Genomic DNA, 27992 nt, shown 5'->3' on the forward strand with positions numbered 1-27992 from the left:
AATATTATATAACATCAGACAACCTGTATCTTTAAATAATAAAGTAGCAGTTTTAAAGTTCATTTTCTACTGTCCCCCCTACCACAATCATTCTGAGTGATTCTCATTGCTCACTTCAGCTAGAGAATCATTAAACTTAGCATTCTTACAATTTCCGGTGAAGGTAGCATATTAGAGCTGGCTTGCTATTTCCCTGCAGTGTGCCAGTCATGCTGTCTGTACAGGTACAGTAGATCAGGAGGCAGCTGTTTCAAATTGATCTATAATTTAGTGCAAGTCACCTGACACTTGCTGAAATACAAGGGGAAAAGCTAGACTCCACCATTTTCTTTAGAAGGCAAAGCAGCATTGGGTTTCATTCATTTACAGAAAACAGCAAAAAAGAACAAAATAATGGAAGGTGTTCTGGAGGAGGAAGACGACACATTCACTAACATCTCTTTGACTGACGACTCAGGTAATAATCTCCACTCATTATAGTCAACAAGTCAAAGTCCATTTGTAAGTTATTCAACAGGAGGGTAGTTCATAGTTAATTTACTTTACATAAGCACACACCTTAGTAAAATGACTTTGGTGTATACACTGAATTCAGTTGATGAACTACCACTTGTTTCTCAGTGTATAAATCAACTGTTTGATGAATTCTTTAAGGAAGATAAGATTCAAGAAGGAAACATTGTTGGGTTTTTTTTGCAATAGATGATAATAAATTCACTCAAGCATATGGAAGACCTATTAAAAGCGATGTTTTATCAGACATTATTTAACTTCAGAAGCTTTCATTTAATTGCAATGTCATCAATTACTGTACATTATTCCATGATTACCTATACAAATAGATGATTAATGCAATCTAGATGGATTCCCTGGTACTGTAAATTGCTAGAAAAAAAAAAATCAGGTGTGGCTTATCCCCATGGGCTATAGGTTGATCAAATCAGCCCCTAAGCTGCGTACTAGAAATGGTAAATGAACAGTCATGATATGCTATTAAAGTTTTACTGGAGGCTTTTCTTAAAGTGAGTAGGCTACTATTAGTCGATAATGAAATCGATATTGTGTGTATTAAAGAAAGACGGACCACCACACCAACGGTCTGAATAGGTATCTGCGACAAATTAAATGTTTGGAAGTACACTCGTAAATGCAGTGTGGTATAAAATAAAGCTGCTTCTTGGCTAGAATATTCAGAAAAAAAAAAAACGTCATGATGTTTTGTTGGGCATGTTGTTTTAGTGTAATTTACACAGCGAAAATTAAAGAGCACTCAAAACTGCAGCTGAATGTGCAGTATCCAAATGCGAAATGTTACACATGGATTTGATAAGTAGATCGGTCAAATATAATTTTAGATTTATATAAAAAGGATAACATTTGCAAACAGTTTTTATTTCACTTAAGTGACAGCACACATGCAGTATGTCTTGCCTACTTGATTACTGAAGGTGAGCACTAGCCTACCGTTTTATTGATATAATGTGTGGTGGTGTTTTTTTTGTTTTTTAATTGGAATTTTTTTGGGGGGGGGGGGGCACCGTCTAGGCCCCACACAGACTACGGCCGGCCCTGTTGCTAAGGACTGCTTTTACGATCATTTTAAATAAAGTTTGCAGACATGAAACTGACTTTCATCTGTTTTACAGAGGGTTAGATTATTTTATTTTTAAATTTGAAAGCACGGCTTAATGTTAGAGAATGTTAGTAAACACTGCTTGAATGGGGATCCACACGTAGTTAATTAACCACGTGGTATGGACTCAGCAGCGCCTACTGTCGACATTATTGTTTCCCAGGTCTTGTTCTGTGCCAACACCAAAATTCAGCAGTGTAGGTTGGCTAGATAAACAACAGCATGTGTGCATTACCCCAAGTGACTTTATGTGAGTCCTGGATTTACCTTATCAAAAATACAGGTCCATTAGGAAAGGCAAGACTTGCTTACCGGTATAGGAAAATAACCATTTCTGATTGGATGTAGACAGCAGTTCTGGGATATTTTTCTATTTGTATACATAACACAGCAATCCTGGGTAATTTACAAATAACCTAATGAATAAATACATACATTTAAAAAAAAAAAAACTGGAAACCTTTTCTTTTTATCTATTTGTACATGAAATGTACTGTAAATTACCCGTATTCCTTCGAATTTAAGTCGCCCGCAAATTTACACACAGTCCAAATTTCCCATCCTCAACTTGAGGAAAAAATAGAAAATCAAATAAACACATTTACAAAGATTCATTTTCTCAATAAACGACGTATAGAGGCAGTCTGCAGCCGTCTGCTGTCACACAGAGCATTATAGTTATGCAATGCTTCTCACTTGGTTCCAGTTGTGATTACTCACACATGTTTGTCTCCCTTTTTTGTGAGCTGTAGCATTGCTTGGCAAGTAGAAAAATACAGGGGTCTGATTAGAACTGAGCCTAACAACAAAACTCTGAAATTGTAAAAGCTTCTCTTCGAATTCCTCAGGAAGCTAATGATGCTTTGTGACAGGGAGGACCCTGTCGCTGGTTCAGCTGTGCTGCTGCTGTGGTAAACACAAGAAGGCTTCCCGGAGCAGAGCTGATTGGGAGCTCCTGATTGGCTGGGGGGAGTGCCTGGGAAGCCTACGCCTTTTTAAGAACGCAGCAGCGCCAGTTCGAGGCTACTGCACCATGGCCATTGTTTACATCGAGGAGAGCATCAGATATTTATGGAACTTACAGATATTTATAGGACACTAGAATGACAATGGTCTTTTTTATACTGGATAATTCTTCCATGGAAAACAGCTGTCATTCCACTTTTATGTTGTACTTATATTTTGTAGGAGGCACTGTGGTCCAGTGGTTAAAGTCCAGGGCTTGTAACCAGAAGGTCAATGGTTCAAATCCCACCACTGCCACTGATTAACTAGCTGTGTGACCCTGAGCAAGTCACTTAACCTGCTTGTGCTCCATCCTGCAGATGAGATGTTAGATCAATGTCCTATTGTAAGTGACTCTGCATATAATGCACAGTTCACAGCCTACCTCTGTATAGTGCTTTGGTAGTCCACTATGAAAGGTGCTTTATAAATATATTATTAGTTTATTTGTAAGAAACAGTATTTGGGGCTTCTATGATTTCTGTTAGACATTTTCAGATACAAGCTTTCAATCCTTATTCATCTTTTTAAATTATATTCAGAAGACCTTTTCTAATCCTTTTCTCCATCGTAGTAAATGGGCATTCCGTTTTGTGATTCGTTTTAGTCCCATTTTTGAGAAGATAAAATTGGTTTAAAAAGTGCATCTTAAATTCAAAGGCATACAGTACATAATTTAGAGATACTCCAACTACTTATAGTGTGCTTTGTCTCCCCCTGTTTGCAAATTAAGAAAGGAGATATACAGTACATACAATAAAGTGCAATTTGCACCATGTATCACAGAATGGAAAATGAAAATAAAATTGAAATTGTTTGGTACATACAAAGCTTTCAATCGTGAGGTATTTAAACAAGGGGCTACTATCTTTATTGGTGGAATAAACACAGCACTCTATACTGTACGCTCATGGAGTCCTCTGTTTATGTAACAGGTACACTGTTTGAAAAAGAAAGTGGCTGCTTCTCAATAACTTTATGGAACGTCTTTCTAAGGACTGTTTTTTGTTTTAAGCATTATCTTATGTTACACATTGTCTTAATGTTAAAAATGAGAATAAACCGATAAACCCTTTCTAAAACAGTTAATAAGGTTTCAGTTTACTGCAACCTTGATTTGATCAACCACAATATTATTGAAAAATCTTTAATGTTTCCCTTATAAAAGTTAACCATGGTATTTGTGCAAATATCCCATGTTTTCCCCACTGTTATACTATGCATGTACCATAGTTTACCATGTTTATTAATATGCTTTACCACACCATGCTGGTCTTTACAATGCTTACCTAGTGTATGCTTTATCATGCTTTCTCTGTGCTTTACTACACTTTGCTATGCTTTTACTTTGGGAAACTTTTATAAAAGTTGTTAGGGGCCAGTATGTTTAAATTAGACCTAAATTAAACAGATGATTCATATCAAACACTATATTCATACTTTGTAATACGTTGTATGTAAGGCGCTATATAAACTGAAATTGCACTGTATAGTATTGTATTAAATTGTGTATCTGATTAGCACAATTTGGAATAGTCAGATTTGTCCAGTCGTTCTGGTAAGTTTGAATGAATGCAAGATATTCCAAACTATGATTCAGTTAAAAAAAAAAAAAAAAAAAAAAAAAAATCACTCTGCCGCATTTAATACAAAAACGTTATTCAACATTAAACTGTTAACACTTGGAGTATAAAGTTTAATATCCACAAAACTGTTTGATACTGTTTACTTCTTAAACAGGTTTATAAAAATATTATACTATTTTATAATAACTTGTGAGTTAAAGCTTTATGGGGTTGTGGCAAAGTGGCCGGTAAGGGGAACAGGTGTAGCGGTGATGCGGTGCAGGAGTGACAGGCAGACAACGGTAATCCAGTGAAAAATGCTTTTATTGAATTTCCTGGTCTGGTGACCGTAAATAATAAGTCCCGGCAATACACAACGATGTGTAGAGCGCGGGGATGAAAAACACAGGGTACAGTCCTGAACAAAGAAACAAAACACGTTCACCAGTCTCGGGTGTGTGCAGTTGTGCTGGTGGTGCTTGAATACACTTTATTCTGTGACAGTTCGTGATGTGGTGATCCGGCTTGTGCTGGCCCACGGCGACAGCTCCGGATGTGCTTTAGCTGTCTGGTGATTCCAAAAACACAGACAGTTATTTTACAGCGACAAACAAACACAAACACACAAACGCAACTCTTTACAGAGTAATACAGTGGCTCTCTATTATGTCCTTCTCGGTCCTTGGCTTAACCCAAACAAAGGAAAAGAACAGCGTTACCCTGGCCCCTATATGTAATCCCGCATGATATCTAGGTAAACGGTTGCAGCTGCCCCTCGTTTACCTGTCAAATCAATACGGTCTTACAACAGAGTCTCGCTTCTTTCCAGGCTGACCCACTTCCCAGTCCCGGAAACGAACTGTCAGGCCAGCCCTTCCAGATACTTCTCCTCCCATTTTTTAGCGCCCTCACAGGTCGGGAGGAAGATTTATCACCAGAACTCATTGTATTTCTGTCACATATCCCACTGCTCAGAGTGGAGCCGAAGGAACACTCGGCTAAATCTACCTTTCCCATTACTCCCCCCTCCCGGGAATAATAATCCGCATTTTGGTGGTCTTTCCCCGCACGGTGTACCATATGGTACATGAAGGGCTGCAATGCCAGATACCACCGAGTTATCCGGGCATTGCTGTCCTTCATTGTGCTTAACCACTTGAGTGGGGCGTGGTCGGTGACCAGATCAAATGAGTGTCCCAGCAGGTAGTATCGTAAAGAGTGAGTAGCCCATTTAATGGCCAAACACTCTTTTTCGACTACGGAGTAGTTACGTTCCCGAGGTAACATTTTTTTGCTTAGGTACAATATCGGGTGTTCTACTCCAGCTACTTTTTGGGACAAGACTGCACCCAAACCTACATCCGATGCGTCAGTGTGGAGGATGAATCTCTTGGTGAAATCTGGGGTAATAAGAGTGGGGGCCTGGCAAAGTTTACGCTTAATCGTATCAAACGCCCCCTGACACTCAGCTGACCATTTAATTAAATTTGGAGCACTCTTTTTGGTGAGGTCGACTAACGGGTTAACCACTGTGGCGTACTCGGGGATGAAGCGGCAGTAATAACCGGCTAAGCCCAGTAGTGACCTCATCTGAGTCTTGGTTTTGGGGATCGCTGCATCAACCAAAGCCTGGATTTTGGTGACCAAAGGTCTCACCCTTCCATTTCCCATTAAAAATCCCAAATATTGAGTCTCTGTTTTGGCAAACGCACATTTCCTCAAGTTAGCTGTCAGCTGGGCTGCCCTTAGAGACTGAAGAACGGCTGCAACCCTAGCCAAATGCTCTCGCCAGGTGGAGCTGTAAATCACCATTGACTGTGAAAAAAAATACTTTTAAACAGCGCGTATAAAATTAACTGCGCGTGTGAAAATTAATTAGACCTGGCGTGCCTGACGCGCGATTAATAAATGGACCGCAAAGGGTTAAGGTCTGATTAAAACGTTCAACCAGACCGTCCGATTGTGGATGATAAACGGACGTCCTGATGGGACGTATTTTCAATATTTTGTACACCTGCTGTAACGTATTGGACAAAAAATTGGTCCCGTGATCAGTCAAAATCTCCTTGGGGATCCCTACTCTAGCCATAATCTGTGCTAACCCGGTGGCTATTGCAGCGGCACTAGTGGACCTCAATGGAACTGCCTCTGGGTATTGCGTTGCATAATCCACCACCACTAATATATGCGTATACCCGGAGTCAGAAGGTAGCAAAGGGCCCACTATGTCCATTGCAATGCGCTCGAAAGGAGTGGAAATAATCGGCAGTGGGACCATAGGGGCGGGGCGCACTCGACCCGGAGCTACTCGCTGGCAGTCTGGGCATGTGGCTACATATCTCGACACATCAGTATGAAGACTGAGCCAATAGAATCGAACCAATATTCGTTCCCTCGTCTTCTCGGCTCCGAGGTGCCCCGCAAAAGGGATATCATGTGCCAGCCTCATGACCTCGGTCCGACAAGACGGGGGAACCAACAATTGTGTTACAGGCTGTCCTGTGACCATGGCTAGGTTTACCCTATACAGTAATTGCCCCTTGATACTGAAATGTGGATATACTAGCGCCCCAGCGCCGTCAACATTCTTACCTTCAATGGACCGGACCTGCCCCCAAGCGTGCACCAGTGACGGGTCGTTATGTAGGCCCCACACTAGGTCCGCGCTTGAGTACCACGGGTCCGGTACATTGAGAGGGGCTGGAATAACCTCTGCCCTAGTCGGCCCAGTAACCTCGCTCTCTCGGTCACACTGCGTTCCCACTCCCTTCGACTGGCGTTTGTTACCATTGCAGCACTCTCCCACCAGACCCCAGCCTTGTCTCAACAACGCTCCCTCCCATTTCGCGGTCCATCTCTCCTTATTTGTTTTTCTAGGACGGAAAAGAGGGGAAAACATTTCAGTGTGAAAAGGAAACACATCACCAATCCGTTCCTTTTTTTTTCTGCCACGTTTACGTGTGTGGCTGAGACTGCCATTATTTGCATCAATTGTTTGAATTTTGGCCAGTCTCGGCCCAGAATAACTGGGTGTGGCAACCTTTCCGCCACCCCGACTACAAGGTGACGTTTTATCGGTCCTACCGATAAATATACTTTTAATGTGGGGTATGCCGCCGTGTCTCCATGGATACAGGAGATGGCCACCTGACCTCATGGCCGCCACAACACACCGCCCAGGAGAGCTGTCCTAATCAAGGTTTGCTCACACCCTGTGTCCACTAATGTGTGGGTTTTCACATTCCCTAAAACAACATTAATCAAACAAGGCCCCTCCCGACCATTTTCCCCATGCTTACCAATTTCAGGTGCCCAATTGCACGCGGCCACGTCACACTCCATGGCACCGGGGCTTGACCTGGCCAGATGTCCCGGCTGGTGGCACCTAAAACAGATAGGAGGGACAGAGGGGGCATAGGTCAGAAATCTGTCCCGCTGCTGGTATGGCAACGGGGCAGGGGCAGCACCTCTACCCCAGCTGGGGGCCAACCTTGGTCTCCATGGGGGGGAGGCAAGGGGGCCCAATGGGGTCGGTGCTCTAGGAGGTCTGGGTCCCGGGAACAAAGGCGGTGGTGGTGGTGTTGGAGGAGAGGGAGGGAGAGGTCGGCTGCTCCGAAGGGCAGGGGCGGACAGGATTCCGACCCGGGCAGAGGTCAGGGAGTCTTCGAAGTCCTCCACCAATTTGACCGCCTCCTCCAGGGTGTCGGTGTTGTGGCGCCGTATCCACGCCTGGGTCTCGCCGCCGACCACATGGCAGAACTGCTCTACCACAATGGCTTCCCCCATCTGCTGGGCGGTCTTCTTCCCGGGGGTCAGCCAATGCACCATGTGGTCGCACAACCGCTCTGCAACCACCCTGGAGCGTGTCTCCGGGGCTCTCCGGTACTCCCTAAACCACGCCCGGTGGGTCTCTGTAGTGATGTTCAGGCGGCGGAGGATAGCCTGCTTGACCAGGTCGTACTCGGTGGCGTGATGGTCACTCATAGCTTGGTAGGCTGCCTGAGCCTCCCCGATCAGGCAGGGTCCCAACTGGCTGGCCCAGAACTCCCGCGGCCAAGCCGCCGCGGTAGCCAGCTGCTCGAACGCCACCAAATACGCCTCTGGGTCATCTTCCGCCAACATCTTCATTGCCCGTGCCATCGGGGGCGACATCAGCGGTGTTGTGGTAGGGGTCGTCGCTGCGACAACGGCCAGCCCTACCCGTTCAATGAGCGCCGTGTAGCGTTCCTCCCTCCTTCTCTCCTCTGTGTCGCGTCTGCTCTACAGCGCCTGCAGCAGCTCCGCCAGTGCGTTGCGGTCCATAGTCCCGTGTTCTGACACCACGTGTGCCAAAGTGGCCGGCAAGGGGAACAGGTGTAGCAGTGATGCAGTGCAGGAGTGACAGGCAGACAACGGTAATCCAGTGAAAAATGCTTTTAATGAATTTCCTGGTCTGGTGACCGTAAATAATAAGCCCCGGCAATACACAACGATGTGTAGAGCGCGGGGATGAAAAACACAGGGTACAGTCCTGAACAAAGAAACAAAACACGTTCACCAGTCTCGGGTGTGTGCAGTTGTGCTGGTGGTGCTTGAATACACTTTATTCTGTGACAGTTCGTGATGTGGTGATCCGGCTTGTGCTGGCCCACGGCGACAGCTCCGGATGTGCTTTAGCTGTCTGGTGATTCCAAAAACACAGACAGTTATTTTACAGCGACAAACAAACACAAACACACAAACGCAACTCTTTACAGAGTAATACAGTGGCTCTCTATTATGTCCTTCTCGGTCCTTGGCTTAACCCAAACAAAGGAAAAGAACAGCGTTACCCTGGCCCCTATATGTAATCCCGCATGATATCTAGGTAAACGGTTGCAGCTGCCCCTCGTTTACCTGTCAAATCAATACGGTCTTACAACAGAGTCTCGCTTCTTTCCAGGCTGACCCACTTCCCAGTCCCGGAAACGAACTGTCAGGCCAGCCCTTCCAGATACTTCTCCTCCCATTTTTTAGCGCCCTCACAGGTCGGGAGGAAGATTTATCACCAGAACTATTTCTGTCACATATCCCACTGCTCAGAGTGGAGCCGAAGGAACACTCGGCTAAATCTACCTTTCCCATTACTCCCCCCTCCCGGGAATAATAATCCGCATTTTGGTGGTCTTTCCCCGCACGGTGTACCATATGGTACATGAAGGGCTGCAATGCCAGATACCACCGAGTTATCCGGGCATTGCTGTCCTTCATTGTGCTTAACCACTTGAGTGGGGCGTGGTCGGTGACCAGATCAAATGAGTGTCCCAGCAGGTAGTATCGTAAAGAGTGAGTAGCCCATTTAATGGCCAAACACTCTTTTTCGACTACGGAGTAGTTACGTTCCCGAGGTAACATTTTTTTGCTTAGGTACAATATCGGGTGTTCTACTCCAGCTACTTTTTGGGACAAGACTGCACCCAAACCTACATCCGATGCGTCAGTGTGGAGGATGAATCTCTTGGTGAAATCTGGGGTAATAAGAGTGGGGGCCTGGCAAAGTTTACGCTTAATCGTATCAAACGCCCCCTGACACTCAGCTGACCATTTAATTAAATTTGGAGCACTCTTTTTGGTGAGGTCGACTAACGGGTTAACCACTGTGGCGTACTCGGGGATGAAGCGGCAGTAATAACCGGCTAAGCCCAGTAGTGACCTCATCTGAGTCTTGGTTTTGGGGATCGCTGCATCAACCAAAGCCTGGATTTTGGTGACCAAAGGTCTCACCCTTCCATTTCCCATTAAAAATCCCAAATATTGAGTCTCTGTTTTGGCAAACGCACATTTCCTCAAGTTAGCTGTCAGCTGGGCTGCCCTTAGAGACTGAAGAACGGCTGCAACCCTAGCCAAATGCTCTCGCCAGGTGGAGCTGTAAATCACCATTGACTGTGAAAAAAAATACTTTTAAACAGCGCGTATAAAATTAACTGCGCGTGTGAAAATTAATTAGACCTGGCGTGCCTGACGCGCGATTAATAAATGGACCGCAAAGGGTTAAGGTCTGATTAAAACGTTCAACCAGACCGTCCGATTGTGGATGATAAACGGACGTCCTGATGGGACGTATTTTCAATATTTTGTACACCTGCTGTAACGTATTGGACAAAAAATTGGTCCCGTGATCAGTCAAAATCTCCTTGGGGATCCCTACTCTAGCCATAATCTGTGCTAACCCGGTGGCTATTGCAGCGGCACTAGTGGACCTCAATGGAACTGCCTCTGGGTATTGCGTTGCATAATCCACCACCACTAATATATGCGTATACCCGGAGTCAGAAGGTAGCAAAGGGCCCACTATGTCCATTGCAATGCGCTCGAAAGGAGTGGAAATAATCGGCAGTGGGACCATAGGGGCGGGGCGCACTCGACCCGGAGCTACTCGCTGGCAGTCTGGGCATGTGGCTACATATCTCGACACATCAGTATGAAGACTGAGCCAATAGAATCGAACCAATATTCGTTCCCTCGTCTTCTCGGCTCCGAGGTGCCCCGCAAAAGGGATATCATGTGCCAGCCTCATGACCTCGGTCCGACAAGACGGGGGAACCAACAATTGTGTTACAGGCTGTCCTGTGACCATGGCTAGGTTTACCCTATACAGTAATTGCCCCTTGATACTGAAATGTGGATATACTAGCGCCCCAGCGCCGTCAACATTCTTACCTTCAATGGACCGGACCTGCCCCCAAGCGTGCACCAGTGACGGGTCGTTATGTAGGCCCCACACTAGGTCCGCGCTTGAGTACCACGGGTCCGGTACATTGAGAGGGGCTGGAATAACCTCTGCCCTAGTCGGCCCAGTAACCTCGCTCTCTCGGTCACACTGCGTTCCCACTCCCTTCGACTGGCGTTTGTTACCATTGCAGCACTCTCCCACCAGACCCCAGCCTTGTCTCAACAACGCTCCCTCCCATTTCGCGGTCCATCTCTCCTTATTTGTTTTTCTAGGACGGAAAAGAGGGGAAAACATTTCAGTGTGAAAAGGAAACACATCACCAATCCGTTCCTTTTTTTTTCTGCCACGTTTACGTGTGTGGCTGAGACTGCCATTATTTGCATCAATTGTTTGAATTTTGGCCAGTCTCGGCCCAGAATAACTGGGTGTGGCAACCTTTCCGCCACCCCGACTACAAGGTGACGTTTTATCGGTCCTACCGATAAATATACTTTTAATGTGGGGTATGCCGCCGTGTCTCCATGGATACAGGAGATGGCCACCTGACCTCATGGCCGCCACAACACACCGCCCAGGAGAGCTGTCCTAATCAAGGTTTGCTCACACCCTGTGTCCACTAATGTGTGGGTTTTCACATTCCCTAAAACAACATTAATCAAACAAGGCCCCTCCCGACCATTTTCCCCATGCTTACCAATTTCAGGTGCCCAATTGCACGCGGCCACGTCACACTCCATGGCACCGGGGCTTGACCTGGCCAGATGTCCCGGCTGGTGGCACCTAAAACAGATAGGAGGGACAGAGGGGGCATAGGTCAGAAATCTGTCCCGCTGCTGGTATGGCAACGGGGCAGGGGCAGCACCTCTACCCCAGCTGGGGGCCAACCTTGGTCTCCATGGGGGGGAGGCAAGGGGGCCCAATGGGGTCGGTGCTCTAGGAGGTCTGGGTCCCGGGAACAAAGGCGGTGGTGGTGGTGTTGGAGGAGAGGGAGGGAGAGGTCGGCTGCTCCGAAGGGCAGGGGCGGACAGGATTCCGACCCGGGCAGAGGTCAGGGAGTCTTCGAAGTCCTCCACCAATTTGACCGCCTCCTCCAGGGTGTCGGTGTTGTGGCGCCGTATCCACGCCTGGGTCTCGCCGCCGACCACATGGCAGAACTGCTCTACCACAATGGCTTCCCCCATCTGCTGGGCGGTCTTCTTCCCGGGGGTCAGCCAATGCACCATGTGGTCGCACAACCGCTCTGCAACCACCCTGGAGCGTGTCTCCGGGGCTCTCCGGTACTCCCTAAACCACGCCCGGTGGGTCTCTGTAGTGATGTTCAGGCGGCGGAGGATAGCCTGCTTGACCAGGTCGTACTCGGTGGCGTGATGGTCACTCATAGCTTGGTAGGCTGCCTGAGCCTCCCCGATCAGGCAGGGTCCCAACTGGCTGGCCCAGAACTCCCGCGGCCAAGCCGCCGCGGTAGCCAGCTGCTCGAACGCCACCAAATACGCCTCTGGGTCATCTTCCGCCAACATCTTCATTGCCCGTGCCATCGGGGGCGACATCAGCGGTGTTGTGGTAGGGGTCGTCGCTGCGACAACGGCCAGCCCTACCCGTTCAATGAGCGCCGTGTAGCGTTCCTCCCTCCTTCTCTCCTCTGTGTCGCGTCTGCTCTACAGCGCCTGCAGCAGCTCCGCCAGTGCGTTGCGGTCCATAGTCCCGTGTTCTGACACCACGTGTGCCAAAGTGGCCGGCAAGGGGAACAGGTGTAGCAGTGATGCAGTGCAGGAGTGACAGGCAGACAACGGTAATCCAGTGAAAAATGCTTTTAATGAATTTCCTGGTCTGGTGACCGTAAATAATAAGCCCCGGCAATACACAACGATGTGTAGAGCGCGGGGATGAAAAACACAGGGTACAGTCCTGAACAAAGAAACAAAACACGTTCACCAGTCTCGGGTGTGTGCAGTTGTGCTGGTGGTGCTTGAATACACTTTATTCTGTGACAGTTCGTGATGTGGTGATCCGGCTTGTGCTGGCCCACGGCGACAGCTCCGGATGTGCTTTAGCTGTCTGGTGATTCCAAAAACACAGACAGTTATTTTACAGCGACAAACAAACACAAACACACAAACACAACTCTTTACAGAGTAATACAGTGGCTCTCTATTACGTCCTTCTCGGTCCTTGGCTTAACCCAAACGAAGGATAAGAACAGCGTTACCCTGGCCCCTATATGTAATCCCGCATGATATCTAGGTAAACTGTTGTCTCGCTTCTTTCCAGGCTGACCCACTTCCCGGTCCCGGAAACGAACTGTCAGGCCAGCCCTTCCAGATACTTCTCCTCCCGTTCTTTAGCGCCCTCACAGGTCGGGAGGAAGATTTATCACCAGAACTCATTGTATTTCTGTCACAGGGGTCCAGTCAAGTTTTCCTTTCACAAAAAAAAAATTATACTTTGAAAAAAAATAAAAATAGGTCAGACATAAAAACCTCTTCTGCATTGTGTCCTGCTGTTACCTGCCAGGTCGCATTGCCCTACAGAATTTACTCCCCCCTCCATTACAATATATCCGTTAACTGTTCAAATGAGTAAAAAAAAAAAAAAACCTCTGAAAACAAACATGGAAACAGCTCTGTAAATTGTACAAAACGTAAAAGGCATTCATTATTGCTAACTGTTTGTCATAAACACCAGTATGCACTAAATGGAATGTCATTGAATACCTGCTGTCAAAGAGAAGTTGTTGTTTTTTTTATCTCTTTAGGGCTTTGGGCTGTTGTTTCAGTAATCTGCTTTCCACATTTGTAGCATCTGGGTTTTTCAAAGTAGCAGAATGGCACGATTGTATCCGATCACTGCTTTTTCCACAGTAGTTAATCCACTGCAACCAACTGGTGCTGAAGCATGTGTTTACCACAGGAACATTCATGAGAAGCGAGCATCTGTCCAGCTCAGCCCTGTTCAGAAGCTATTGTACAACAGGTTTGCATACAGCACCTGCAGTATTATGTTCCATTATCACTGCTCATGCGCTGCAGATGTCACAACGTGCCTTTTTTCCTTGCGCCTCAAGTTGAAATTGATATGACAGTCTCATCAGTCTCGTTTGAGATTGGACACAGCTGATTGCTGCCTGACAAAACCAAATTGACCCAATGAGTGGGTAAGGAAATGCTGAGGTATCATTGTAAGTGGTTCGTATTGCAACGCTAACCCATTTATGCATAGCTTTTTTATTTTGATTATTTGTTGTATAAAACTTCCAATAGACGAGTTAGGAAGCAAGCAAATTTTTTTAAAAAAAAATAATCCTCCCCTTCCCGGAATTCTCATGGTAAAGTGCCCTCCGATATATGGGACTGTGCCCTAGCTCCAAGCATGGCTTTCAATGTAGAAACCTTTCAATGGAACCCTATTTCTAATAAATAACAGCCTACTGAATTGTACTTTATATCTGTATTTAATGTTTTTGAGGACAAGGAGTCTGAATGTGGGTTCATTTTTTTTTTTTTTACTTCTCACAGTCACATGACCTGAAAATGAACAGAAGTAACTTTGAAATGACAATCACTTAATTAAAATGAATGTAGCTAGCACAATACTTCTACAACTCTTACTTACCTTGCACCTCCATTAGTTTTTTTTTTTTTAACGCATCATATCTGGTTATACATTAGCTTAAAGAAAGTTATAATTTTCCATCTGTTTCACTTGAACTTCTGGGTTAAGTACATTACTAGCTGAAGGCATATCAATGGGAGGAAACAGCTGGTTGGTTATTGACACAGTAGAAACTGTCGAGGGAGTGAGGGCAATTTCACTCCCTAGGTGATTGAACAAGAAAGTGCAACACGATCTGAAAGTATGACGTGCAGAGATTTGCCCCTGCCCTGCTTTTCTTCATTAGCCCCGTGTGCCTGTCGAGGGTGGCACACCAGCAGCCTGGTTGAACTGTGCTTGCTCTCACGATCAGCCTGCCAGACACTAGCCATAATTGTACAGTTTCAGGATAGATTAGCAATTAACTGACTTCAAGCTGAGAGAGCATGTTAGATCTGCTCTCAACTTCATTTAGACCTTGTGGGAAGAAAGGAGATGGAAAGGCAACTCCATAAACAGATTAAGGTTTCTATTTAAATTATAATAATGCCTACACTTTTCTGTTGGATATTTTGCCAAGATTACTGGGATCAAGCCAAGATATTAATTTACTTTAGGATTATTAATTTCAATATTTGTAATGCTGGTCAATCATTTGAAAAGTAATTCGCGTAAGGGCTGCTTAGGGGCAGAAAAAAACCCATGAATCATTATATGCAGGTTTTCAGAAGCATCTTTAACTTCTTTAAATGTTCATGTTCATTCTAAAGGAACCCTGGAATAATTTTCTGATGACTTTCTTGATTCAAATGTCTTTCATAACATGTTGCATTAGGATTCTGCTAACCGAGCTGGAAAACCCCGTCTACCCCAGATTCTCATTTAACCACAAGATGTTCAGTGTGTTATTTTCTAGTAATTACTTTTTGTACCCAATTGTTCGGTAATCTCTGGTTATTGCCAATGTATTTATAATACCATTGGGGTCTTATTGTTGTTTTATATCAATGAAATGTTTTTTGTGCAATATTTCTTACATTTTATGTAGGACTTTAAATGTTGCAGTCATTTTGTTAAGTTAACCATAAATGCAAAGGGAACAAAAAAGGCATTTCTACCAATTATAATATTTTTTATTCTATTTAGGAAATACAATAGTGCAAAAAGTAAGAATGGCTGTCTGGCGTGAACAGGGAGGAAGCTTTTAACGGTGGCCGAGTGAGGGTTTGTGGATCTCGAGACACTAGGAACAATTTGAATTAGAAATATATCTGGGACAGTTGTGGCCTACCATACACCATACTTAACTATAAAAACAGTCAAAACATTAACATACAACTTTGTATAAACGTGCATATTATGTGTCCTATAAATAAAATTGTTGTTTCCCATTTATATAATGAATGCACATGACAACCAGTACTAAGGTGAACAGTTCTATGGTGCAATCTTCAGCAAGCTATATTGAACCATAACAAGCCCCAATATTACTGCAGGCACAGTAGTACAGTGTATTTATTAATTTTCCATGTGTTTTGTAGTATTCAGGCAGTATAAAAAATGTTACCCTATGCTAGACCAGGGTACTAGATCGATTTGCTCAGTTTTTTTTTGTTTTTTTTTAACGGTCAATTGTACACTATGTCGTGATTGTTCTTCATCCGCAGTCTGTATCAAGTACCCTTGAGCAAGGTACTTTACCTAGATTGTTCCATTAAAACACAACTATATAAATGGGTAATTGTATGTAAAAATAATGTATTTGTATGTAAAAATAATGTGATATCGTGTAACAATTGTAAGTCGCCCTGGATAAGGGCGTCTGCTAAGAAATAAATAATAATAATAATGTAAAAAAAAAAAAGAAAAAAAATCTTGTATCACGTTGCTCTCTATCAGCAATCTTTGCCTCCCTCTGCTGCTCAGTTGAACCGCTGCAGAGCTGTGTTTGTTGACCATTCAAGGAGACCCGCAGTGTTCGCCTTGGGGAAAATTGCATTTCAATATATATGTATATATACATATCCGTCCAAACGGGAGTTTTAACCCTTCTTTACTTCTAAAGGGTGAGTGAATTAATTTCCATGTATACAAAATACCGTAAAAATGGTCCACAGTAGATCACAGGGATTTGATTTTGTAAGCTTTTAAGTCTTTGGCAACCGTACAAGCGGTACCGAGTCAATCAACCCACGGCGCATAGGCCTCGATCTACTTTGCAGTTTAAACAATCAATTAAATAACTATTTAATTTTAGTCGGATCGTTGCATCTATTTCTAGAATAACTTGTAGATACTATATAATCAGAAAATGCGTTTGAACAGTGTAAATATTAAAATAGCATGCGAGTCTACGGGTGAATCAAATGATGTGCAGTACTAGAAGTACAGTGCTAAATTACCAGTTCACAAGAGGTTATTACGCCTTGCTGACGCCATTGTCCTTTCCAGTTCATAAAATAAAAAAATAAAAAATACAACAGAAATATTTCTTGGCGAAATGCACACGACGAGTGACATTTTTTTCACCGGCAGCTCATTCATCATTGTTGTCGATAGTTCTGTGGAATGCCTTGGTTAATTTTATTCGTATGCAGGTTCTCTGTCAAATCAAATCTCCAGGCAAACATCCTTCTAAAACTGGTTTGTTATGTGTGGTTAATTCTGTGTAAAACACTTGAAAATCTCGGGCCTTATCACAGCAATTGTATTTTGATATCAAAAGTACATTTACTTTTACTTGGTTTGTCAGTTGCCTTTATTTTCTTCTTAGTTGTATAATTTGCAGGTTTCCTATTTTATAGAAGCAGGTACATCCTACATTTCCACAAAATTCTGCTAATTTAATAGAGGAGGACAATCTAAACCAGGAGGCTGTGTGGTCCAGTGGTTAAAGAAAAGGGGCTTGTAACCAGGAGGTCCCCAGTTCAAATCCCACCTCAGCCACTGTCTCATTGTGTGACCCTGAGCAAGTCACTTAACCTCCTTGTGCTCCTTCTTTCGGGTGAGACGTAGTTGTAAGTGACTCTGCAGCTGATGCATAGTTCACACACCCGAGTCTCTGTAAGTCGCCTTGGATAAAAGGCGTCTGCTAAATAAACAAATAATAATAATAAACCAGTAGTCTGTGAATACTAGCCTACTTGTGAGAAATATATTGTAGAAAACACCAGTTATGGAATGTTGCATTTGAATTCTGAGAATTCCGTTAGCAGCAGGGGATTGGTCTTGGCAGCTATTGGAAAATAAACACCAAACTATGGATGAAGGTATTCCTTTAAAGCTTCTTCCAACACGAAAGCCACAGCGTCTCACCACAGATTGGTCCAGCTGTGCCATTTGTCAGTCGAACACCAGTGAACATTTAAGACAAGAAAAGTCAGAAGAAATTTTGCGAAGCTGTGAAGATCCGAAAAGATGAAATTTCAGACAGTAATATTATTGACCATAATGAATCCTCAGCAGTCTTTTAGCATGAAAATTGTTACAAAACATATAGAAACAAAACTTTATTTGATCGACTGGTAAAGAAGAGGGCGCGTGTGCTCCTGATACAGATACTCATGAAGTAAGAGCCATCCAATCTTCAACATTAATGACACAGCAAGCAGCTCCTGTTACACTTCTACAGCTAGCTGCATGTGGGTGCAAGAAATATGAGTGCAAAAATAACTGCAGTTGCATTAGGAACAGAATGGCCTGCACTGTAGCCTGTGAATGCATGAATGAAGGTTGCTGCAAAATCCTTACCAAGTTCAATTTTGTGTCAATGACTCAGAATGAAGAGCAAGATTCCAACTCTGATCAGTAAGTGATGTATACACACTTCAGCCCTGAAATCTATTCAGTACATTGACAGAATTAATTGTAATTAAAAATGACCACCCTTTTTAAAAAATATTTATTTTTTACACAACTAGTTTTTATAAAAGAATTACAGTAAATGTATTAACAAGAGAGAACTGGTTTAGATTGTCTTCCTCACTATTAAATGAGCTGACTTTTGGGGAAATGTAGGGAGTACCTGCTTCTATAAAAAGGGTCATAGCTCTGCCCTACCACTGATCTGAGACTGACACCCTACCTGATTTTGAACTACAGGAGTCCCTCTATCAGGCTGGCACAGGCAAAATTCTATTCTTCTCGTGGCAAAAAAAAGTTAAAATCTTGACTATACTTGTGTTTATTGCTAAAGTTGCATCTTACAAAGGTAATATTTTGTACAATGATGGTTAAGATTATTTAGTAATGTACAGTACATCAGTATTAGCCCTTCTGGTTCTCTCTCCTTTTTAATTTCAGTTATTTTCTGTTTTTTTTGTCTGTGAAAGCAGTTTGTTTCCGTAATCTTTACAAAACATTTTGTTAATGAAGTCTTCCTTTTTATTTGCAGTGGACAGTGGAGCTGCAGCCCTGCATTCGAAACAGGAAAACGAATATTTTACCATGAACTCAGACATGGATGGCAAGTACTAAAACACATTTCTTTTTTTTTTTTTTGTATTTGTAATCCTAGTCGTGCACTGTCAACCTGCAGGTGCAATAATTTAGCCGCTTGAAGAGATTTAAAGGGTAGATTTAAAGAACAATATGAGCAGTGCTCGGATAACATTTTAAGATGCTAAAGTGGTGTCTCCCTCCACAAGTAAGTGTCCTAAGTGCTATGGCTTCCATTAGTTCATGGTTATCTTCCATCTTTTACACTACTACTACGACTACTACTACTAATCTTTATTTTTAATATAGTGCCTTTCACAATAAAAATTGCAACAAAGCGCTTCACATGAATAAAAACATCGACAGTAAAACAAGGCAGAGAATAAATGGAACATCATTTTAGCATAAAAACGCTGTATTATAAAAGTGAGTTTTTAATGTTGTTTTAAAAGCAGTGGCAATTGGTGCTTCCTTTACAGAGCGAGGCAGATCATTCCAGAGTTTTGGGGCCCTGTAACTGAGTGGTGTACCACCTGTGTTTTTTTTTATATGTGTGGGACAGTAATCAACCTGGCATTCTGTGATCTGAGTGGGTGTCTAAGAATATATGGTATTAAAAGATCATTAAAATGGTGGTGCAAGGCCATTTAATGCCTTAGAAATTAAAAGCAACACACTAAAATCGATCATGAATCAGATTGGAAGCCAGTGCAGAGATGCTAGCACAGGAGTAATGTGATCTCGTCTCTTAGTCCCGGTTAAAATTCTAGCTGCAGCAGTTTGTATAAGTTGCAGACGAGATATAACATGGCTATACCAGAGAATAGGGCATTACAATAATCAATTCTAGAAGATACAAAAGCATGCATCAATCTCTCCGTATCTAAGTGGGAAATAATACTCAATTTGACGATATTTCTGATTTCCATTACATGAGAGTAGGTGTTAAAACTTCATGCTGATATTGAACTCAGCTCTCGCCAAGATAAACACCAACTAAGGCGTAGCTTCTTTTACTGTAAACTAATGTGATCCATCTGTGTTTCCTTCCATCTGATAATGTAGATATCCTTCTGCCTGGTGTTGATGGCTGAAGTGCAATGCTGGTCCCAGGGGTCAGCCTATTTTGCCTCCCTGGCACATCAGCACACACAACGGCTGCAATGCTGGCCCCAGGGATCAACCACAGTGCGGCCTCCCTAGCGCTTCAGCATGACAACCGCCTGGACTGAGCTGAGTAGGGTACTTCTTTGGGGTCTTCAAGTGGGCACCTTCCATCCTTGGTGTTTCGTCAACTAGCCCACAACACCTTAAGAGGGCTCGACAGTGATTCTGGCGTCCCCGCATCACCCCTCTCTGTCCCCCACTCAGCTAAGCCCAGCTTACTTACCTTCCTTTACTGTGCTTGAGGTCCCCAACCAGAATCTTTTTGTCTCAACTAGAGCCATTTGCTACTCCTCTCTGCTGCTTCAGATAAGTTCTTCACTATGCATCGCATCTCTTGACCACTGAATCCAATGTCTCTGAGAAACCGCAGTATCCACAGTATCCTCCCATGGCACTGTTAACTCTACCAGGTGAACAAGGCGTGCTGATCCAGAGCACAAGACAATATCAGGTTGATGGTTAGTGGTGGCAATCTCAGGTGGGAAAATAAGCTGTTCAACATCTGCCATCATTTTCCAGTCTCTAGCAGCTTCCAGTTGTCCTAAACGAGTTTTGGTTATTATACCTTTTCTTGGAGGTTGCTCCCCTGGACGGAGGAATGTTGTTCTCCTTGTGTCATATATTGCTGGAATTGGTGGCAACCTGTTGGTCATGCTGTGCTTGTCTTCCAATGCTAAGGGCAAACATCGCAGCACCTGGTCATGACGTCAAGTAAACCGTCCTTGGCTAAGACCCACCTTACATCCTGTTAAAATGTGTCCTGATGTAGCTGCCTATGAACACAAAGGACACCACGGATCCCCTCCTACCCATAGATTAAGTTTCTTTGGTGATGGGAGAACATCATATGTTGACCTGATGAGGAAACTGATCCTGCTCTGTTCCATTGTCCATAGGTCTTGCCAGCCAATCTTGTGTTGTTCCACACTCTCCCATCTTGTCCATTTTCCCTGCTTGGCCTGGGAAACTGCCTGTACGCACCTCATCCTCTCCTCCTGTTTTTGCACCTCGTTGACCACCAGCTTCCTCTGTTGAGCTGGGCCTGCTTTGTGCCATGTAGGAGGAGCTGAACTGAGACCAAGGCCTCCTCATTCATTCTGTACTTGCCCCATGATATCACTGATACGAAGGGCAGCTTTTGCATCTTCCACAGCTTCTTTCGCCGCCCACTTTCTTCCAGTTTTCAACACAGGTGCTACCTCCCTCACACATTCATCGTGTGACTCTATCAATGTAATTTCCATTCGATCCTTGGGGCACTTGAACTCCTCGGTTAGACCTGAGACTGGCAGCTGCAGTATCCCTTTACCAGTGTTCGCGCTAGGCTGCGCCATTGTGCCAATGCCCCCCTGAAATAAAAAAATGTCCCGCTAAATTTCTCTTAACGCGCCCGTATATCCCCCTTCCCAGACCAGACGCAATACCAATACGCAGTAAAGTAATGCATTTTGTATTAACATGACATGTCTGACGACAGGCTAATCTTTTTTACTTGTTTGTTTACACTTGCGTTTTCATAATTAAACTCCCGTGTTTTTATTCTCCAGTCCAGTAGAATGCGCTCACACCCTCCCTGGTTACTTATTCAGTTTCACAGTAAAGCCTGGACGAGAACGTCATCTGGCTTGTTAACAACATGGCCCGGCGCAAATATAACCTTGTGTCCCTGTTACATCCGACCATTACTTCTGGAAGAATAAGTAATCAGCTTCGGCAGGCTATTATATTTGTGCTTAAAAATACTGTGAAATTCATCAACTGTTTACTTATCTATTTGCTAGACAAAATATCTGTCTGATGTTTGGAGATATGGAGTGATCTAGCAAGTGAATGGGAGAAATTTGAACTTTGAACTTGTGCGTAGACGAAGTGCAGTAGATTTGTGAAACAAAAACCGCATCGATTAAAAAAAATAAAATAAAAGCAGACTATGGTAACGTTATAAATTATGTGAAATGTGTCTTTTCTATGACAAAAAATGCTAAAATTGTCCCAAAATAATTCAGTTTGTGTTAAGCACCAACTGTTTCTTGGCCATTTTGCCAGTAGGCCTATAATGGCATGATAAAGAAAAAAAATTATATATATATATATATATATATATATATATATATATATATATATGTATGTATATATATATATATGTGTGTGTGTGATTTTATACAGCACTGTATATAATACATCATGCATTGAGAACACCACTGGAATTAGAATAAAATGATGTAATACAGTTCACGTGCAGTCACGGTTTTGGTAAGTAGCATTTTCAAAACCATATCATTATGTGCAGTATTAAAATCTAGCAAATCCACAAAACCAACAAATACATATTGTATATTTGACATTTTATTTTTAGTGTTCTGTGTAACACGGGCCATTGTTTTAACCTTGAAAAAAATTCAATACAGTACCTGAAGCAGATACGCGTTTATCATATCAACAACATCAACATGTGTTGTAAAAATAAAGCAAACATTGCTTTGAAAACTGTTCAGAATATTTACTTGGGGGCTAAGAATGAAAAATGTCAAAAAAATGCCATTTGATATGGCAATTGTCAAAATAAAGGGACAGCTGGAAGGTAAGAATTTAACAGTCAGGACAATGGCATTTTTAAACTGGGGTACGTGAGAAATTCTGAAATGGCAGACAACACATTTTACTTAGTACCACTTCCCAATCTATTGCAAACTTTTGTCATGTAATCAACGTTTAATCGCTAACACCAGACTGACGAACTGTGACAGAGCGTTCAGTGCACACACGGCTCATTTACATATTAAATATGTATGTTAAATAAATAAATCCTGTTTTAAATGTCATATAAACAGTTGGGCGGTTACTGCAGTCTGTCTTTGTTATAAAAAAAAAAAAAAAATACATAAAAAAAAAAATAAAAGCCTAGTCTTTAACTCATTTTATTTCCTGTGCGTTCATGCCTGCAAGTCGATATATATAGTTTTTTCAATGACCCGATTAAAGTTTATTGTAACTTAAGTACTATTGGTTCATTTCAAAATACATAATGTATCGGCAATCAGAAACCGAAGTATTGCATGCGGTCTAATTTGACAAGCTGTTACACCTGGTGTGGTTTATTTTTCAATCCAGTGAACAAATACGGATTGTCGGCTCAATACTAGTACATTACTAGCAAAGGGCGATCAAGACGAAATACCGTTAGATTAAAAACGCCCAAAATGTCTTGCGACTGAAGCTCTCTCCAATTTCCCTGCCATCATCAGTGATTTGTGTGGTAATAAGCAGGGACATCCATCACACTGATACTAGGTAAGCGTTTTATTATTGTTTTTTAATTAGCATCATTACTGATACTGTATGTTTTAGTCACCAAGAATTAAAAAAATGCCAATATGTTGTCGTAATGAGGTCAGCTGTAGAGAGCCCTGGATAGTGAACTTTTCTTTGCCGCCTTTTCTGTAATTTTATTATCAATTAAAATACACGATTGCTATTTGCTATCATGGAATAGTCTTATGTCATTTCTGAGTGACTGAGTTTAGCACGGAGGCTTTGTTGATTTTAATTAATTAGTAATTACAATAAAATGTTGATGTTTACAACAACTAGAAACCTGTTTGAGGGACTATTTTTTATCACAAAGTAAATATAATATATATTTTTTCAATTATAATACTGTAACTTTTTTATAATTTTATCCATCACACACTCCAAGGCTTGTGTGTTTTGTTGTATCATGTTATTGTACAAACCTTGGAGCAAACACTGCTTTACCATACAGTCCCACTCTGCTGAAGCAGCGTGGAACTCCTAATCATTTCCTGACTTATGAACTGATTAACACCTCCAGCTTCTCTACTGTTGTCAAGGAAACCTCATACACAGTGAGTGGCCACAGAAGTCTTGGCAGTAGACCAAACTAAAGCACCAGAGTTTAAGTTTGGCTGTAAAGCACTGCTGTCTATGCTCATCAACCCTTGCACTGCTTGTTGTCTCACTTCTCCCACACGAACTGTGTCCTTTAGGTCCCCATCATACTGTTGGTATTGCTTCACCATTAACATAGAACCACTACTTTACCTTTAATTATATTATAAAAATAAATTTTAGTAATGTGTGTCTTAAAGAAAGATTTGGGTCAAAGGTCACACCCAGATTTCTCATTTTATGTGCAAGTTCATAAGAGAAGCCACCAAGGAGTAAGTCAGACATATTACTTTGTTGTTTCCGAGATCCCAGAATCATCACATCTGTTTTATCTGAGTTTAGCATTAAAAAGTTTTCAAGCATCCATCTTTTTATGTCAGCATGACAGGTGCTCAGAATATTTTCAGTTGTAAATATAGCTGTGTATCATCAGCGTAACAATGAAAATTAACCCCAGAGCTACGCATAATATTGCCCATAGGCAGCATATACAAAGAAAACAGAGTTGGGCCAAGAATTGAGCCCTGTGCGAACCCCGCATGTAACCTTGGACAAAAAAGAGGTCTCCTCCTCTATTTTAACAAATTGCAGCCTGTTCGAGAGATAGGATTGAAACCAAGACAGAGCACAACCAGATTTTCAAGGCAATCAATGAATGATCAATAGTGTCAAACGCAGCACTTAAATCTAATAGTATAAGAACCGAAGGTGTGCCCGTGTCAGAAGATAACAACACATCATTGACCGCTCTAATAAGTGCTGTCTCTTTGCTATGATAACAGTGCATCATTAACCACTCTAATAAGTGCTGTCTGAGTGCTATGATAACAACACATCATTACCACTCTAATAAGTGCTGACTCGATGCTATGATAAAGCCAAAACCCAGACTAAAATTTCTTATCGATGTTATGAACTGCAAGAAATTTGTTAAGTTGCTCGGCAACTACTCTTTCTAAAACTTTAGACAGAAATGGAAGATTTGAAATAGGCCTGTAGTTATTAAGAACATTGTGATCTAAGGTAGATGAGCCCTGGTTTTACTATTGCAGTCTTGAAAGTTAGGAACAGTACCTGATAAATGGGAGCTATTAATAATGTTAATCTTCTTAACTGTATTAGCCAGGTCATTTTGTCTAATTGAAAAACAATGCTCAGAAATGTGGATTGGTGTGTAGTATTAATAGTCCTGACTTATGCCACTCCTAAGAGTCTGAGCAATCATGCTGCTTTAATGATCCATTCCCAAAAAATCCTAAATATTTTTTAATGACGCACTTACAGTTGGTGGTTTGTTTTTAATTCAGTAAAACATTTGTTCAATATTGTTATAAGTGTACTACCTACCTGATTAGTTTGGGTAAATGATTGTATACTAATAAAACTGCCTGTGTTGTTTGTTACTACATATGTACCATTTAAAGTTTTATTTCTCTTTCATAAAAAAATTAAAAAAAATGGTGCAAACATTTTAGCATAAAAATCTTGATAAATCCGGCCTAAAGTCTTTCAAAAGGTTAACAATATTAATGTTTACAGGTAGGCAAACTGCAATTACTGTACACAGTCTCAATTTTTTTCTTTTTTCTTTTAAATAGTAATTATGAGTCTATTTTACATTTAACCCCGTAATGGGGTTAAAATTAGGCTGTTGTGGCTGTGAGTTCAGAAAAACTTTCTCGGTTGTGTACCTTGAAAGTTGGCCAGAAATCCTCTTTTAAACAAGGTCTCAGGTTGACAGGCTCTGTATTCTTGATGGCTGCTATTTAATGTATGCATGTTTGTTTGTTTGTGTGTGTGTGTGTGTGTGTATGCAGGTGATGCTGAAAACCAGGTGGAGCTGGAGGAAAAGACGCGGCTTATTAACCAGGTCCTGGAGCTCCAGCACACCCTGGAAGGTCAGATGCCGACACTACTAAATAATAAAGCTGTGGTTGTGATCCCATACTTGTTCTATGTGCTTAATGTCTGGCCTCTATAGCTGCCTGGACAGCTGGTGAAATCTGTACTTAGAATTCCATGCGTTGGCATGTAGTCCATCCGTACATTTGTCACACTTCAGTGTTTTTAGCTAGAGAACAGCTTGTCCAATTGTGATTGTCCCCATGTTCTCTTGTGTCCCATTGTTACATAATCTAGCGCTGTTCCCTGTTTTATAAATTTTTTTATTATCTTTTTTTTTTTTTTAATATAACCTGAGGCCCATTTTTTTGATCTCCATTAGGCACAAGGTTTCACTGTAGCACTATATCTATAGCTTAGTTTTTTAAATGATACTTTTTTTAAACCTGAAATACCAGGAGAAAGGTCTATGCTTCAGTTAATATCGACTTCACATTGTTCTAGTTTGATTTATTATATTTACAGATTTAACACTTGTTTTGCTTTTTAGATCTGTCGGCGCGTGTGGATGCGGTGAAGGAAGAAAACCTGAAGCTCAAGTCTGAAAACCAGGTTCTCGGACAGTACATCGAAAACCTCATGTCTGCATCTAGTGTCTTCCAGACAACTGACACAAAAAGCAAACGGAAGTAAGGGACCGATCCCCTCCCCCACCCTTAACGTCATTGTTTACATTCTTTTCCTGTCATTAAAATGCACATTAAGGTTTATTCAGAACACTTTTTTTTAAGATTATTTCAGTTTATTATAATTTTTCTTAATCCCTAAATTTAGCATGCACCCTTTAATGTACAGGTAAGGAAATCCCAAAGATACACAAGTAGCCCTTTTGCTCATTGTGAACATGCTTCTCCCCCAACATGTGTACACATTTTTTAGGACAACTTTTTATCTTCCATCTGGAAACAGCATAGGTTTTACACAGGGATATTTTTGGGGAGGTTGATGGGATTTCCAAAATGTTAAACTGTACACTTAAAACCAGTCCCTTGTAACTATAGCATAAATAAATAGAAATGTTTGTTTTTACTAATGCGACTGTTTGTTTAGACAGGGATTTAAAAAAAATCAGGCTCAGAGTTTACTGTTCATCATGAGCTCTTTAAATTGTTATATTAAATTGTGTGTGAAAAGACGAAGATGTGAAGTAATGAACGTGCTACCAGTGCCACCTATTTTTATTTAACATTTTGAATGGATTGTGGCTGTTTTGGAAGAATGCTTTAGTAATGCATTCCAGATCCATTATCAACATTAAGTATTAAAAGCTGAGTTCTGTTTTTAAGGCCACTCATTTCCCAGTTTAGCTGAAAGCAAATTGGGGGGGGGGGGGGGGGGGGGACTGAATTTGGTTTGTGAAATGGTATTTGTGAAATGCATGTATATGGGGGAAGTCTCAATTTTAGTACAGAGCACCCTGGGATGTGTAGTTCTGGAGCTGCTTTTAACATCAAAGGCTCTTGGTGCAATTACTACACCTTCCATAATGCAAAGTGTCAGAAGTAACATTTTGCATTGTATGTGGGACATACTTTAAAACATTCAATGTTTTAAAAGGGGACACCTTGTATCGCTTATCTGTCATTAAGGCAGGTGGACTGTGTCAGCAACTTTAGTGTTCTGATAAAGTTCAGTGCTACTTTAAAAAACAAAAATAATGATAATTTTAAAAAAAAAAGGTTTGCAATGAAACGAAACACATTGCGTCTTTTTTATGATAAAGAAAATGACAAATACTGAAGTGGAAAAATCACTGATTTTATTATTTTTGATTTAAAACAGCATCTTGTAAAAACAGTACAAAGTCTGGGCTGCTATTTAAATTTCAGCTATACGGTCACTTTCACTACAGTAGATTTTTAAACAGTAGATTTTTAAATCTTTTTACTGTTTCAGAACACTAATAGTGAAATATTAAAAGGGTAATTTGTTGAAATTGTTTTTTTTAATTTCATAAATATGCTATGAACACGTAACCTATGCTCACACATTCAGAGACATTGTTGCCTTGTGTGTAGATTGTATACATTGTATTACTGTGTTGCCTTTTGGAGTTTTGTTAATAAATTAATTTTGTTTTGCTTTTTGCATGAGT

The 27992-nt window shown here is 41.9% G+C and overlaps 1 protein-coding gene across 2 annotated transcripts; it reads left to right on the forward strand.

The window, feature by feature from the left end:
* The first annotated feature begins 344 nt into the window (after positions 1-344).
* On the forward strand, positions 345-27990 carry LOC117408596 (short coiled-coil protein B). 2 transcript variants are annotated; one of them, XM_034013720.3, is made up of 4 exons: positions 345-457; positions 18876-18947; positions 25813-25893; positions 26388-27990. In XM_034013720.3, exons 1-4 carry the CDS (start codon positions 394-396, stop codon positions 26528-26530), a joined length of 360 nt encoding a protein of 119 aa, XP_033869611.1. In that variant the 5' UTR covers positions 345-393; the 3' UTR covers positions 26531-27990. The 2 variants fall into 2 exon arrangements, with proteins under 2 accessions (XP_033869611.1, XP_033869612.1); XM_034013721.3 differs by lacking the exon at positions 345-457 and adding an exon at positions 16382-16548.
* The last annotated feature ends 2 nt before the right edge of the window (positions 27991-27992 follow it).

This window comes from Acipenser ruthenus, chromosome 2 (assembly GCF_902713425.1).
Source record: "Acipenser ruthenus chromosome 2, fAciRut3.2 maternal haplotype, whole genome shotgun sequence".
NCBI lineage: Eukaryota > Metazoa > Chordata > Actinopteri > Acipenseriformes > Acipenseridae > Acipenser > Acipenser ruthenus.